The sequence below is a fragment of the Rousettus aegyptiacus genome, unplaced genomic scaffold (genome assembly GCF_014176215.1).
Source record: "Rousettus aegyptiacus isolate mRouAeg1 unplaced genomic scaffold, mRouAeg1.p scaffold_m13_p_3, whole genome shotgun sequence".
Classification (NCBI taxonomy): Eukaryota; Metazoa; Chordata; class Mammalia; order Chiroptera; family Pteropodidae; genus Rousettus; species Rousettus aegyptiacus.
In genome coordinates, this window is record NW_023416306.1 from 160810982 (window position 1) to 160822849 (window position 11868).

The 11868-nt window shown below is 39.1% G+C and overlaps 1 protein-coding gene across 2 annotated transcripts in view; it reads left to right on the plus strand.

Moving 5' to 3' along the window:
- Nucleotides 1–10108, plus strand: part of FLRT2 (fibronectin leucine rich transmembrane protein 2) — a 94054-nt gene extending 83946 nt beyond the window's left edge. For both annotated transcript variants that reach the window (XM_016153384.2, XM_016153373.2), the window contains exon 2: nucleotides 911–10108. In XM_016153384.2, the coding sequence (XP_016008870.1) occupies nucleotides 1296–3278 (1983 nt within the window). In that variant the 5' untranslated portion in view covers nucleotides 911–1295 and the 3' untranslated portion in view covers nucleotides 3279–10108. The remainder of the gene's footprint in view (nucleotides 1–910) is intronic.
- The last annotated feature ends 1760 nt before the right edge of the window (nucleotides 10109–11868 follow it).

Below are 11868 nucleotides of genomic sequence, written 5' to 3' on the forward strand. Positions count from 1 at the left end.
CAGATGGAACATGTTCTGGAGAAAGAAGGCATGATTACTATCTGTGGATTGCCTTTACTTCCCCAACTCTGTCTTCTATCATTTCCAAGTTTTCTCTTTAAAAGCAGAAAAAACTCACAGATGGGAGGATGGTTGTGTTGTTTAAGAATAATGTATTCCCTATCATGAGCTTGGCAACTAACTGCCAAAGGGATCAGAGCGGTATATCTCATCTGTACCTCGGGGTCCTGAAAGAAGAGATAAATGGAAATGTGTCATGGACTGGTGTTTGGTCACTTTGCTTGGTAACTCAGGCATAAGCTGTTTTGGAAGAAGACAAAGATGAGAGGAAGCAAGAGTGGAGGAAAAATATCTTCTCTGTGCCTTCTGCGCATTAGATTTATATTGCTTCATCACAGTATCGGATCAAAAGGTTGCAACTTTTCAAATGACTTTGTAGGTCCCCATTTTGCATTTATTTATTTATAACTGGAAAGGATTGCGCATTTTTTCTCTTAAATTTTATTAGTTGCTCAGTCACTGGTTTCATCTTGAAACAAGGCTGCGACCAGTTGGATTTGTAGGTGATCATCCTCATTTGATTCAGTGGATTCAGCAGTGTGCCTGGGGCATCCACCTGTTTGGATATGCAAATAGATACTTACCAGAAGGTACTGTTAGAACTGTTAAATTCACAATACAGTCATTGATAGTGAGTGATAGCAGTTCTGTTTTTATTTGAAGATAATCATTTGTCATTTCTTGAATATTTTCAACTAAATTATTGCTACTTAAAATATCACTTAATGCCAACCGTCTGCCTCTATTGGACTGGATCTCATGGTTCTTGAAAGTCACATAGTCAGATCAGTATTTCTTCCACTACTACCCTTAACTAACTGATTCTTTTCTTTCTACTTTCCTACAACAGATTCCCTTAACCAAGAAGTTCATAGGCTGATCAACGCTGACCTGCCCTACGACAGAAGAAGAGAGTTGTGCTTGCTCAACTGGGCCCCTGTTGACTGCTGATAACTTGGCTTCATTTCTTGCCTGTGTGGGAAATTTTCTCTACTGATTTTTTTTTTTTTTTTTTTTTTTTTGCACATGGAGGACAACATAGGCTGATGAGACCAGAGACCACAGGAGGAGTCTTCTACCGTGAGCCTTTGGGACTTTTCCTCTAATTGGAGTTCTGGACTTCGACAGAACCCCGTCCAGGCAGTCATTTGGGTTTTACTATCTATTTTTTTTTATTATTATTATTTCTTTTTCTTTTCCTCTCCACATCGTGTTTTGATTTCCGTACTTCAGAAATGGGCCTACAGACCACACAGTGGCCCAGCCACGGGGCTTTCTTCCTGAAATCTTGGCTTGTCATTTCCCTGGGGCTCTACTCACAAGTGTCAAAAATCCTGGCGTGCCCCAGCGTGTGCCGCTGCGACAGGATCTTTGTCTACTGTAACGAGCGAAGTTTGACCTCAGTGCCTCTTGGGATCCCGGAGGGCGTAACCGTGCTCTACCTCCACAACAACCAAATTAATAATGCTGGATTTCCTGCGGAACTGCACAACGTACAGTCGGTGCATACCGTCTACCTTTATGGCAACCAGCTGGACGAATTCCCCATGAACCTCCCCAAGAACGTCCGAGTCCTTCACTTGCAGGAAAACAACATTCAGACCATTTCACGAGCTGCTCTGGCCCAGCTCTTGAAGCTCGAAGAGCTACATCTGGATGATAACTCTATATCCACAGTGGGGGTGGAAGACGGGGCCTTCCGCGAGGCCGTGAGCCTCAAGTTGCTGTTTCTATCCAAGAACCATCTGAGCAGCGTGCCTGTTGGGCTTCCCGTGGACTTGCAGGAGCTGAGAGTGGATGAAAATCGAATCGCTGTCATCTCAGACATGGCCTTTCAGAACCTCACGAGCTTGGAGCGTCTGATCGTGGACGGGAACCTCCTGACCAACAAGGGCATTGCGGAGGGCACCTTCAGCCATCTCACCAAGCTCAAGGAGTTCTCCATCGTAAGGAATTCGCTCTCCCACCCCCCACCCGACCTCCCAGGTACGCACCTCATCCGGCTCTATCTGCAGGACAACCAGATAAACCACATCCCCTTGACGGCCTTCGCAAACCTCCGGAAGCTGGAGCGGCTGGATATATCCAACAACCAGCTGCGCATGTTGACTCAAGGGGTCTTCGATAACCTCTCCAACCTGAAGCAGCTCACCGCGCGGAATAACCCTTGGTTTTGTGACTGCAGTATCAAGTGGGTCACGGAATGGCTCAAATATATCCCCTCATCTCTCAACGTGCGAGGTTTCATGTGCCAAGGTCCTGAACAAGTCCGGGGGATGGCTGTCAGGGAGCTGAATATGAATCTTTTGTCGTGTCCCACGACGACGCCGGGCCTGCCTCTCTTCACTCCAGCCCCGAGTACGGCTCTCCCCACAACTCAGCCTCCCTCACCCTCTGTCCCCACCCCCAGCAGAAGCTATACGCCTCCGACTCCTACCACCTCGAGGCTTCCAACGATCCCGGACTGGGATGGCAGAGAAAGAGTGACTCCGCCCATTTCTGAACGGATCCAGCTGTCTGTCCATTTTGTGAATGACACTTCGATTCAAGTCGGCTGGCTCTCTCTCTTTACCGTGATGGCGTATAAACTCACATGGGTGAAAATGGGCCACAGTTTAGTAGGGGGCATTGTTCAGGAACGCATCGTCAGTGGCGAGAAGCAGCATCTGAGCCTGGTTAATCTGGAGCCCAGATCCACCTATCGGATTTGTTTGGTGCCGCTGGATGCTTTTAACTACAGAGCTGTAGAAGATACCATTTGTTCCGAGGCCACCACCCATGCCTCCTATTTGAACAACGGCAGCAACACTGCTTCCAGCCACGAGCAGACGACGTCCCACAGCATGGGCTCCCCTTTTCTGCTGGCGGGCCTGATTGGGGGCGCAGTGATATTTGTGCTCCTGGTCTTGCTCAGCGTCTTTTGCTGGCACATGCACAAAAAGGGGCGCTACACCTCCCAGAAGTGGAAATACAACCGAGGCCGGCGGAAAGATGACTACTGCGAGGCGGGCACCAAGAAGGACAATTCCATCCTGGAGATGACAGAAACCAGCTTTCAGATCGTCTCCTTAAATAACGATCAGCTCCTTAAAGGAGATTTCAGACTGCAGCCCATTTACACCCCAAACGGGGGCATTAATTACACAGACTGCCATATCCCCAACAACATGCGATACTGCAACAGCAGTGTGCCAGACCTGGAGCACTGCCATACGTGACAGCCAGAGGTCCAGCGTTATAAAGGTGGACAGTGAAACTCTTGAGAACACACACGTGTGTGCACATAAAGACACGCGAATTACATTTGATAAATGTTACGCAGATGCATTTGTGCATTTGAATACTCTGTAATTTATACGGTGTACTATATAATGGGATTTAAAAAAAAGTGCTATCTTTTCTATTTCAAGTTAATTACAAACAGTTTTGTAACTCTTTGCTTTTTAAATCTTAAAAAAAAAAACAAAACAAAAAACAAAAAACCACAGTTGCTGAAGTACTGTACAGGGTTGTACAAAGAGAACCCAACGCCAAGGCAGAAGAATGAGTGATTCTTCCTTATGATGCACATTGACCACTTTGCTGGTGAAGCTGTCAGAATAAATTTCCTTTCCTAGAGCTGATGGTCAGATGAAAAGGCAGATTAAAATGGACTCGTCGGGGTAGGATAAATAATAGGGGTCAAACGAGGAATGGCCCAGATATCTTCATGCTATTTCTATACTTCCTGGTCTGGGAGAAAAGTTAGATTTTCCAATATAAGAGAAAGGAGGTAGTTACCCTGATTTGACCCAAAACAGGAAATGGAGAAAGCATCATGAGGAAGTCAGTTCCTGTGAGATAAGTTAACCCAACCTGGCAGAATCAAGAAATCAAGATGAGCTTTGAAAAGACCCTTAAACCTGGGGGTTGGCTTTCTGACTGGGGACGTAAAAATCACTCCTCATTCCTGGCCCTATGTGATAACAGAGTTAGAGACCTGAGTCTGATTTTAGTCATCTTCGGGGACAGGTATGATGTCCCAGCAAGAAAACTCCCTTTAAAAGTGTTACTATTCAAATCGTATGTCAGGTTGAATCACATTCAACAGAGATATATTCTAGAATACTTTTTTTAGAAGAGGCTAATAAAATAATGGGAAGATTATATTGAATGGAATTATTTTTGATAATGAGAATTATTTGGGTAGATTCACAGCACTACGTCAACATGATGTTTAAAGCAACAAGGCATCTATGTTTGGAATATACTAAAATAACTTGTTACTTAAGCATTATTGACACCATTTAGACAAAAGCAAGTGACCAGTGGTTCTGCTATACTATGTCAAATGCCTTAGTTAGTATCATGTTGAAATAGCTTGAATGAATACCTTTATCCCCTTGCAAATTCTTGTCTTCCAATCACCTCACATATATTTTCGTAATTAGCTGTTTATGCTATGTTTGTTTTTCTCCCCCTCCGCTCAATTATGGATGCCAGTCTTGGTTGCACAAAATATTCATATACACTTAGACACTTTAAAATATTGTACTAATTTTCACTGGTAATAATTCTGTAAGGACACATCAAAGCTGGCCGAAATAATGTATTTTTTTAAAAAGGCAGTATCAAGTTTCCACCTTGGACTGACTTGGATTCTGTCCCATTTTAAAAATTTCATTTATTCCTTTTCAATATTGGATGTTCCTCTACTTTGAGAACTGGAGAGGGAAAATCAATCTTATATTAACAGGATAACGGATGGAAAACGAAGAAGTCAGAGAGCCAGGGTTTGTTCTCCTGATCTTGACAGAACAGGGCACAGAGCAAAGGGCATGGAGAAGAGAGGGATGGATATCTGTGCTTCATTCTAGATATTTTTGAAGCAATGTCAGTCTTCAGAAAGCATTTATAATTTACTCCTTTTCACCCCTTAGATGTAGAAGGGCTATAGAGTACATACATTATCTAAAAAATACACCCTTGGAAAATACTTTTCAGAATCAAATTTAAGCATTTTACTCTTTGTTGCATATTTCCTTTACCACTGGCCATCATTTTAGGGAACCATAAAGTTAATATAATCATTTGTGCTCTCTCTCTCTCTTTCTCAACAAAATAGAACTGTGATGTGTCTTCTTTGTAAAAGTTTAGATATAAATGCTATGCAAGGTTTTCTTTATAGTGAGAGCTTTATTTTCTTTAATAATATACTCCCGACTTAAAAGTTTTAATCTCCTTTGTCCTTCAGAATAAGCAGAAAATATAACTGAAGCTGTAATGTCATAGACACAAGAATTGAAACCGTGCAGTCAGTCGAGCTGAAATTAGCTATGAATTAATTTAAATTAATTCTACAGTGATTTTGGTTTTCATTTTAGTCTATTAGTTAGTGAGTTCTGGCTGTTGCTTTTAAAATCTAGGTCCACACAGTGAAAGGATAAGACAGTCTGCGAAGGTGATCGGTGTAGCAGTAAAGCCATCTAAAATTCAGGACAATTACATGGGGTTTTGTGTATTTATCTGGATAATTCCCTTCTGCCCTCTTCCCCTTGGCTGTGTAGATAAAACTATGTTCAAATGATGGTACTTTGACTTTTGAGGGTTTTTTCTTCCCCTTTTATCCACGAAACGGTCATTCTCATTTTATTTGTATTATGTGTATAACCCCCAATGGGATTTTTGGCTGCTGAAATGACTTGCTCTGGGCCAAGAAGATCAAGGTTAGAGAGGTTTCTATAATGTCTTATGGGATTCACAGAACATTTGAGGCTTAAGTGGCACAATGGGGACCTAGCCATATGAAATGGTTAGGATGATCTGAAAAGGTTCTTTTGCTAGAAGGTGTACCCAAAAAGATAGACTCTAGTTACAGGCTTTATTTTGATCTGGTGCACAACATGACAAAAATGACTAAAATGAAAATCAGTCCCCCATTTGTGATAGCATACCTGAGGCTCTCGCCTATACCACGATAAAAAGCACATCATGGGATTTGTAATGTGTCTTAGGAAAACCGCTGAACAATCATCATCAGTGGATACGCTTTGGTTGACATTTTTAGTCACGAGACTATCTTTTGTTGGTATATCTGCCCTATATTTGGGCCTCTCTTGCTGACGTTGTTATGTATTTTGAGGTCTTTAGTCAAGAGTGCAGGCCAAGACCATGAATGAAGCCATGCTCACTGGCTTATAAAGAACTTGCTGCTATCTGACCAGATGAGGTGATTTGAGATCATACGTGACCACCATGCAGAAGAAATTATAAAAGGAAAAGGCGTAGGCATGATCACACAGATATTACTGATGGCATTCATACCCACGATTGTCATTAATACCTGCTTGTTTGGGAAGAAGTGTTTGATCGTGGACAGACCCTGGGCTTTCCTTAAAACTGGCAAATGCATTAGCAGCCTATTACATGGGACCATCACAGGCAGAAACAAGGAGTGTGTTCCTCTGCCTATTTTCCTTGTGTAACAAGTGGAAAATATTCTACCCTGTGAGAAATAATGCAGTTTCTAATTATCTGGATGTTGGTTGAAATACAGTAGCCATTTTTTTCCTGAGGATAAAAAAATGTATAATGTGACCAGTCTGGTAAAGAGTATTGAAGAAGTAGCTAATAATACGGTTCCATTTCCTAGTACTGCAGATCATAATGGTCTTAGTCATTTCACCGGAGTCAGAACTTTCTTCCCCACTGAGGACATGCTGTCCATGTTGTGAGCAGAGCATCCATTCTAAACACAAGGCGATATTGTTGCCGCCTACAGTGAGCAGGCGAGGCATGTGACCAGTAAACTTTAGCTGCAGAACCCATTGCGGCTTTTGACAGTGAAGTGGTTAATTTTCGTTGACTTCCTTGTTTACAGCATTTTTCCCTAACTTTTACAAGGAGACATTAAGTTTTACTTTAGAACCAGAGAATAAAGGTGTTGCTCATGACTTAGATTTCCAGCTGCATGGGAAAGCAAAGCAGAAAAGAGCGGTAAATGGGAGAGATATGTACAGAAAACAGAGCTCACCTACTTCTTAGTCTTGTCAGACCTTGCCAATGCTCTTATTTTTTAAGTCAAATTGCTAATTTAGGAAGCTGTAGCTTATCTTCTCTAATTCAGGAAAGTCGAAAAAAACAATTGCTGGCAATGGGGGATGCTTGTCACTGCGTGGAGAAAGTTTTGAACATGTATAATAACTGACGTTATAACATACAAATCAGATTATTTTGCTAAAGTTTTTGTGTTTTTGTTTGTTTGTTTGTTTGTTTTTTTAGCAGCTCATCCACCAGAAGAGCACAAAGACAGGCCATCGCAACAGGCATTTTTAAACTAGTATAAAACGTGTGTGCGTGCACACACACACACACACACACACACACACACACCACATGCTGGAGTGCTTATAAAGATATCTATGAGATGTAAGATTTATAACCTTTTCAAGACAAAGGTGAAGGTGTCGCCACTGCGTGTCCCTCATAATACCAGTATATCTTCACTGGAAGCTAACCCAGATGATTTGTTATTGTTTGAACCATATGTTGATTTGCTTCTGGTTTGTGTTTAGTGCGTTCTCGCTGACAAAGAACTGCAAGGGGCTGGAAGATTCTGCATCACACATCCTCTGAGCCCTCCCATGTCGCACACTTTGTTACCTACAAATTTCACTCTACACTATTACAGTACCTTGTTGATATATTCAGTAAAGGCTTATTTTAAAAGAAAACCATATTGTGTTTATCTGAGTAAGTTTATTGGGTTACATTCAATATTTGTTAGCACTAAAAAGAACCAAGAGAAGCTTCTTAATGATGCAGGAAGCAGGGCAGGAATGAAGGAGGTAATAGAATTTTTCATTTTCTTCTTTGAGGACAACTTAGGTGTTTTAAGACCATTCGATCATTTCATGTGAAAGGTTTACATGAAATCTTTGTCTTTTATTTCCCATCTATATTGTGTGTTTCTATGAATAGTTTTTAAATATACACACATAAGTTTTTTAATTGAATTTATTGGACTGACATTGGTTAATAAAATTATATAAGTGTCAGATTTATAATTCAATAATACATCATCTGTATATTGCATTGTATTTGTTAAATCTATGTTGTTTAATATATAGTGTAGTTATCAGGATAGTCTTTTTCCCTATTTCATAATATACACTATTGGTTTTAAACGTAAGTTTTCCTTAAGAATTTCCATGGTTCTTTTCTACTTCAGAATTGTTTATAGCTCATCCACTCATACTTTTAGTAAGCACTTGTGAAAAAATATCTATTCACACACTCAAGTTCGACTTCGAATTAATCTCAGGATTATCCAGAACCCTTTTTTTCCTATCCCCTCTTGGTCATTTCACTAATATATATGACAGATTGAATCAAGAAATAAAATCGTGACACTTCAGTAAATTAATATTAATTATTTGTAGACTCTCTGTTGGAAAATAAACTATAAAAGACAGTGGTAATAGGTGATTCATATTACACTTGGGAGATAATGTCCATGTATTTTCGGTTACTTTTAACAAGAATTACAGACCTTGTACTATGGAAACTAGACCCTTAGTTGAGAAATATCATTCATTCAAGAAAGCCTATTAAAGTCTACTCTGTCCCAGACCCTGGGCTGAATTCAGAGGTCTCATAGACAAAAATACAGTCTTAGCCAAATCAAGCATACCTTCTACTCCACTCTATTTCTAAAGAAATCTGTTCATTCAGTGTATTTACTCTTCGTCCACTTTCTACAGAGGACTGTTAGATTCCACTGGGAATTCAGAGAAAAATATGTCTCCACTGCTAAGGAGCTCACAGCTAGTGTAATAAATTCATGTTCGAATTCATTCTAGAGTCTCAGAGCCAATATAATGACTTACATTCTCATTAAACTCGACAGAGTAAGGTCACAAAAGAAACGTACATACTTGTTGGTAAATTTGATGACACATCTGTTGTATATATTAGATGGTCTTGGTGTTTAAAAGGTGAAATGGTGATTGTGCATTGATAAAATCAACTCAATTTGAGTTAAATTTTTAAAATTATGCCAAGTATTTGAAAATTTAAGAATTATATTTGATAATTCCACATGCCACCTCTTAAATTTCCACAGTGCACCAGAATGGAAACTAAAATAATACTAATGGCACCTGACAAACATTGAGCACCCATGTGTACATAAGACTATATTTCAAATGCTTTAATACATGTGACTGCATTTTGTCTTTAACCTTGTAAGGTGCATTCTCTTAATTTTTCAGATTTTAAAACTCAGCTTCCTGAGAAGTGAAGTGGTTGGTCAACAATTACAAAACTTATTAATGACGGAGTCAGGAATTAATCCAAAGCGTGACTATGGATTCTTAACTGTTTTCTTGCCTCGTAGTAAACTGACTAGCCTTAAGACTGACTAGCCTTTAGGTCAAATTCTTAGTTAATGTTTAAGACTTTTGATGATGGAGATAACACAACTTCACTCTGGACACATATTAATTATTGTCTGTGATGAAATCAAGGGAATATTTTTATAAATCTCAAAATGTCTATGTCTTTGCAATCCCTTGGTCATCCATTACTATTTTTAAATAGAAATTCTGTTTTTGTGATTACTGCACATTTATCTGATTTGATGGCTGCACATTTATCTGATTTAAAAGCTTCAGATGGAATCCAGATACGTCTGTACCCACAGGGTGAGCTGAGAGAACTATTAAAATGACTGGAGTCAGGTTATTTTTAGTAATGGATTTGTTTTTTACTTGAGAAGCTGCTTTAAGTATTTTGTAAATGCTGCTGAAGATGCTCATATGTCAGAACCTATTAGGGTATTAGCAAATTGGTTTCTGCATTTATACTCTATAAGTTATGCTTTAGAGGATATTATATAAGCTTTATTTTCATTAGTTATACAGAAAGTTAAGGATAAAAAATGTATAATGCTATGCTCCAAACCAGATGCCATTTTAGTACACACGCACCAACTGATGATATCATTTTCCATTTTCTTGATAATGAAGTCTAAACTGGATGAAAACTTTAATAAACTCTCAGTGGGGTACTTATCATTTCAATGACATATTAAACCTTCATATTGAATAAATCTTTTCCTAATCAAATATGAAATTGTGCTGGCCCAGAGTCTGCTAAACTTTTTCTTTGGGTACTATGGGCCTTTATTAGTTTAGTTTTGTTTTCATTTAGAAAATATTTGCTGAGACCTGGTAAGTTTTGGTGTTGAATAAGACTTTTTTCCAGCAGAGTTAACTTAATATCATCAGAAGTCTTTCCAAGAAACTGCTGGTTTTCAACACATGGCCTAGGCTGCTCCCACCTCTTTGTCCTTTTTGAACATATATCCTCCTACATTTAGATAATCCACTAACCTTCCTAATTCTGTCTCTTACATGCTCTCTCACATGTGCGTGCTTCTGTTTGTCTTCTAAGTGTGACATGGTTAAAACCCTTCCCCGAGTCTGTCCCCACTTCGAACTTTCCTACACACTATGGAACAAGGGGTAATCTATAAAGAATGCCTGATTGTGACATTCTTATTTTCAAAAACATTATTGTTCATTTTCAAGATAAAATTTAAACTCTTCGTGTGACATATGTCATACCGCATGCTTCTCCCTGGCATTCCTTACCGGTATCCGGTATTTCTTCTTCAGTCATTATGTGCTCTATTTTAAATTGTGTGTGTGTGTGTGTGTGTGTGTGTGTGTATACACATATATATATTTAAAATGAATATATATATTTAATACGAATAAACAAACACAAAGTTTTCAGTCTATTTTCAAGAAATCTCAAGCTCCTCAGACTGCTGTAGTTTTGCTCAAGATCTTTCATTCTATGACATTCACTTTCTCCTTTGCCTGGTGAAGTGTTCCTCCTTTAAGATACAATTCAACCCCTCCCTCCCACCAAGAAATTTTCTTGAATACACTTGTCAATCATCTGACTCCTTCGGTGGAGTTACTCTAACTTAAAAAATGTTCTTATTTTTAGGACCTATGTATTGTAATTTTCCGTGTGTCTATTTCATGCCTGTCCTCTGGGCCCCCTGGAGACAGTGTATATTCTGTCATTCAGTGCTGAGTGTGGTGTCCACACCCTGGCAGGTGCCCAGTATATGCTTTTGGAGAAAGTGTGAGTAGAGCACATGGGGCCCCACAGTGATATAAGGCTCCTGAAATAAAGACCCCATCCACAGTAGCAGCTAAAGTAACACCTACTTTGTCTGTCCCTATGGCTGGATGACTTAAAAATAAGCCTCAGAAAGAGCTTTAAAATTCTGAATTACGTGGAATAAGCCTTGCCCAAACAGCATGATATGAATTTTACGAGAAGAAGCAATATTTTCTTAAAAGTCTCTTGGTTACCCATTACTATTTTTTATAAAAAATTTTATTTTTGTGATTGTTGGCCATACATTAATCTAATTTGAAAGCTTTAGATGGAATCAAGATATGTTTACAGGGAAGACTGAAGGAAATATTAAAATGATTTTAAGAACATCCTTTCGCATTTTAAAAACAACCTCAAAACTCTGAGCCAGGCATATAAAGAAATATCTTAAAGAATTATCTTGCAACTAAATGTCACCATCATGAAAAGTATGGGTAAACACAAAGTCAAAGTAAAACATTTTGACAGTTTGCTAGTCAAAATGAATTCTTCACGTGTAAAAGCAGAGGTAGATTATTATTTTTTGTTTCCATCAGCAGTATCAAAAGAGACAGTCATTATTCACTGTGTCACATCTTATATCTAAAATATGGCATATGTCATTTAAACGTTCACATTGTATTGGTTATT